We start from the raw sequence: 1,967 nt of genomic DNA on the forward strand, positions 1-1,967 counted from the left end.
ATAGTGAGTCAGTATAAGATCTAATAAGGATGATTCAGTGTCCGGATCGTACCTTGTCGGTTCTTTCACAAGTTGCACTAGAGCACATGTGATCTAGTTCGCAGGTTTTCTCAGTCTACCATAGATGCTTTGAAGTCCCCTAGGATTAGACATCGACCACTTTGTGACCAAGTATTGAGACTGCTTAGCAGAACTTTATTTACCTCACAGCTTGGACTGCGATAGACCAAATCAATCAGCAGCTCTTGTCCCTTGCATTTCAAACGGAGACTAACTAATTCACACGTCCCACTCTCATGGGATACACTATCGATAATGGCAAATGGGATAGCATTCCTAATGAATAGGGCTACTCACCCTCCTTTGCGCTTTTGTGTTCTGTCGGCCCTTACTAACGTAAAACCCTCGAAATCAAGTTCCATACTATCTATAGCCTGTGTCAGCCAGGTTTCTGTTACTGCGATTATGTCTGGCTTTGTAGAGTCAATCTGTACACCTAGTTCCGGTCGCTTATTAAGTAAGCTTCGTACATTGGTGTAACAGATCCGAAGCCTGTTTAGGTGCCTTCGTGCTTCACCCAGAGTGGCTTCGGCATCATTCTCTGTCGAAGCCTTACAACCCGAAAATTTACAATTTTCAGGTCCTTTTCGCCAGCGTCTAGTCTAATTTGTAGCTCTTTCTCGGCTTCCCATCTTTTAACACGGTCTGCCAACGGTAGGTCCTTTCGGATAAAGACTCCTGAACCCTTTAATTTGTGTCCATTCTGTAAAATTAGGTCACGTTCGTTCGAAGAGTTGAATACTACTTTAAGTAGTCTGGAATGATTTGGTTTCGAGTCCGTTAGACTCTCTAGTCTGTACACCTTTAGCAAGGTGACCCCGGTCATATTTTGAGGCATGAGTTGATTAAGCAGTTGCCTAATCAGTACAATGTCATGCTCAAAACGAGCCTTAGGTTCAGGGCTCTCGCTCTCCTTGATTCTACGAAAAATAGCTGATCTGCCGCTATGATCAGCTTTCGATTTTTCAACTACTTTTACGGGGGCAGGGTTCCCCTTCATATCCCTCCTTTTCTTCCTTGCAACCTGTACCCATTCGTCAACGGTGCTAGTAGAAGCAATAACAGTTGCGTCAAACCTAGTGTTGGATTTCTGGGGGTCGTCGACGACCTGAGAGGTCAGGTTATGTTTACCGCTTGAAACCGATCGAGCCTTGCGATTGCGGCTTCTAGGTGTTTCCTGTTGGATCCCATCTGGGAGACGGGGAACAGAAGACCCTACTTTTCTTGAGCCTTTGTTTAAGGCAGGCCCCTTTGGAGACTGCTTTTCCTTCTTTGACGGGCGTGAGTCATCTACTATCGAACTAACCTTAGTTTGCTTCATGTCGATTTGTGTGTCGACAGATCGAGTGCTGTTTGACGTGTTCCGACTACGCTTACTAAAACACTTCTTTGTAGCATCAACCAGTGAGATGGCCTCGGTTAACAGGCTGTTTGCATCCGAACAGCACTGTTGACAGAGCCATACGCGACCCTCCTTACTGAACCGTTTGAAAGCCGCAGGCGTTAAGTTCGTGCAAATTTCGTGGTACCTGCCTTTGCACTCGTCGCAATGCATGCCGCTTTCAACAGGATAACGACAACCCGGACGTTATTATTATCTCTAGTTTCCTCTCAAAGGACTCCTAGGAAGTCTCTTGGACTAGCTCATCAGACAGCGAATTCCAGGATTTGACAACTCTTAATGAGTGAAAGTTGCGTCTACAATCCGTCCTGACGTGTTTTGTCTCTACTTTCTGGGTGTTACCCCTTAGGTTTATGTTGGAGCTAAACTTAGGTAAGTGTTTAAGGGGAATGTCCAGAAGTGTTAAGGATACTGTAAGCCATTAGAAGGTCACCTCTGAGACGCCTATATTCTAATGGGTAAAGGTTTATTGACTGGAGGCGCTCTTCATAAGGCTTGAATTTGA

The 1,967-nt window shown here is 45.2% G+C and overlaps 1 protein-coding gene across 1 annotated transcript; it reads right to left on the reverse strand.

Annotated features, from left to right (window-relative positions):
• Positions 1-514: 514 nt before the first annotated feature.
• On the reverse strand, positions 515-1,615 carry MS3_00001596 (uncharacterized protein; the record flags this gene model as incomplete). The annotated part of the gene is made up of 1 exon (XM_012945733.3): positions 515-1,615. The coding sequence occupies one exon, from the start codon at positions 1,613-1,615 to the stop codon at positions 557-559; it is 1,059 nt and encodes a 352-aa protein (XP_012801187.3). The 3' UTR covers positions 515-556.
• Positions 1,616-1,967: the final 352 nt, after the last annotated feature.

The sequence above is a fragment of the Schistosoma haematobium genome, chromosome 1 (genome assembly GCF_000699445.3).
Source record: "Schistosoma haematobium chromosome 1, whole genome shotgun sequence".
NCBI classification, from domain to species: Eukaryota; Metazoa; Platyhelminthes; class Trematoda; order Strigeidida; family Schistosomatidae; genus Schistosoma; species Schistosoma haematobium.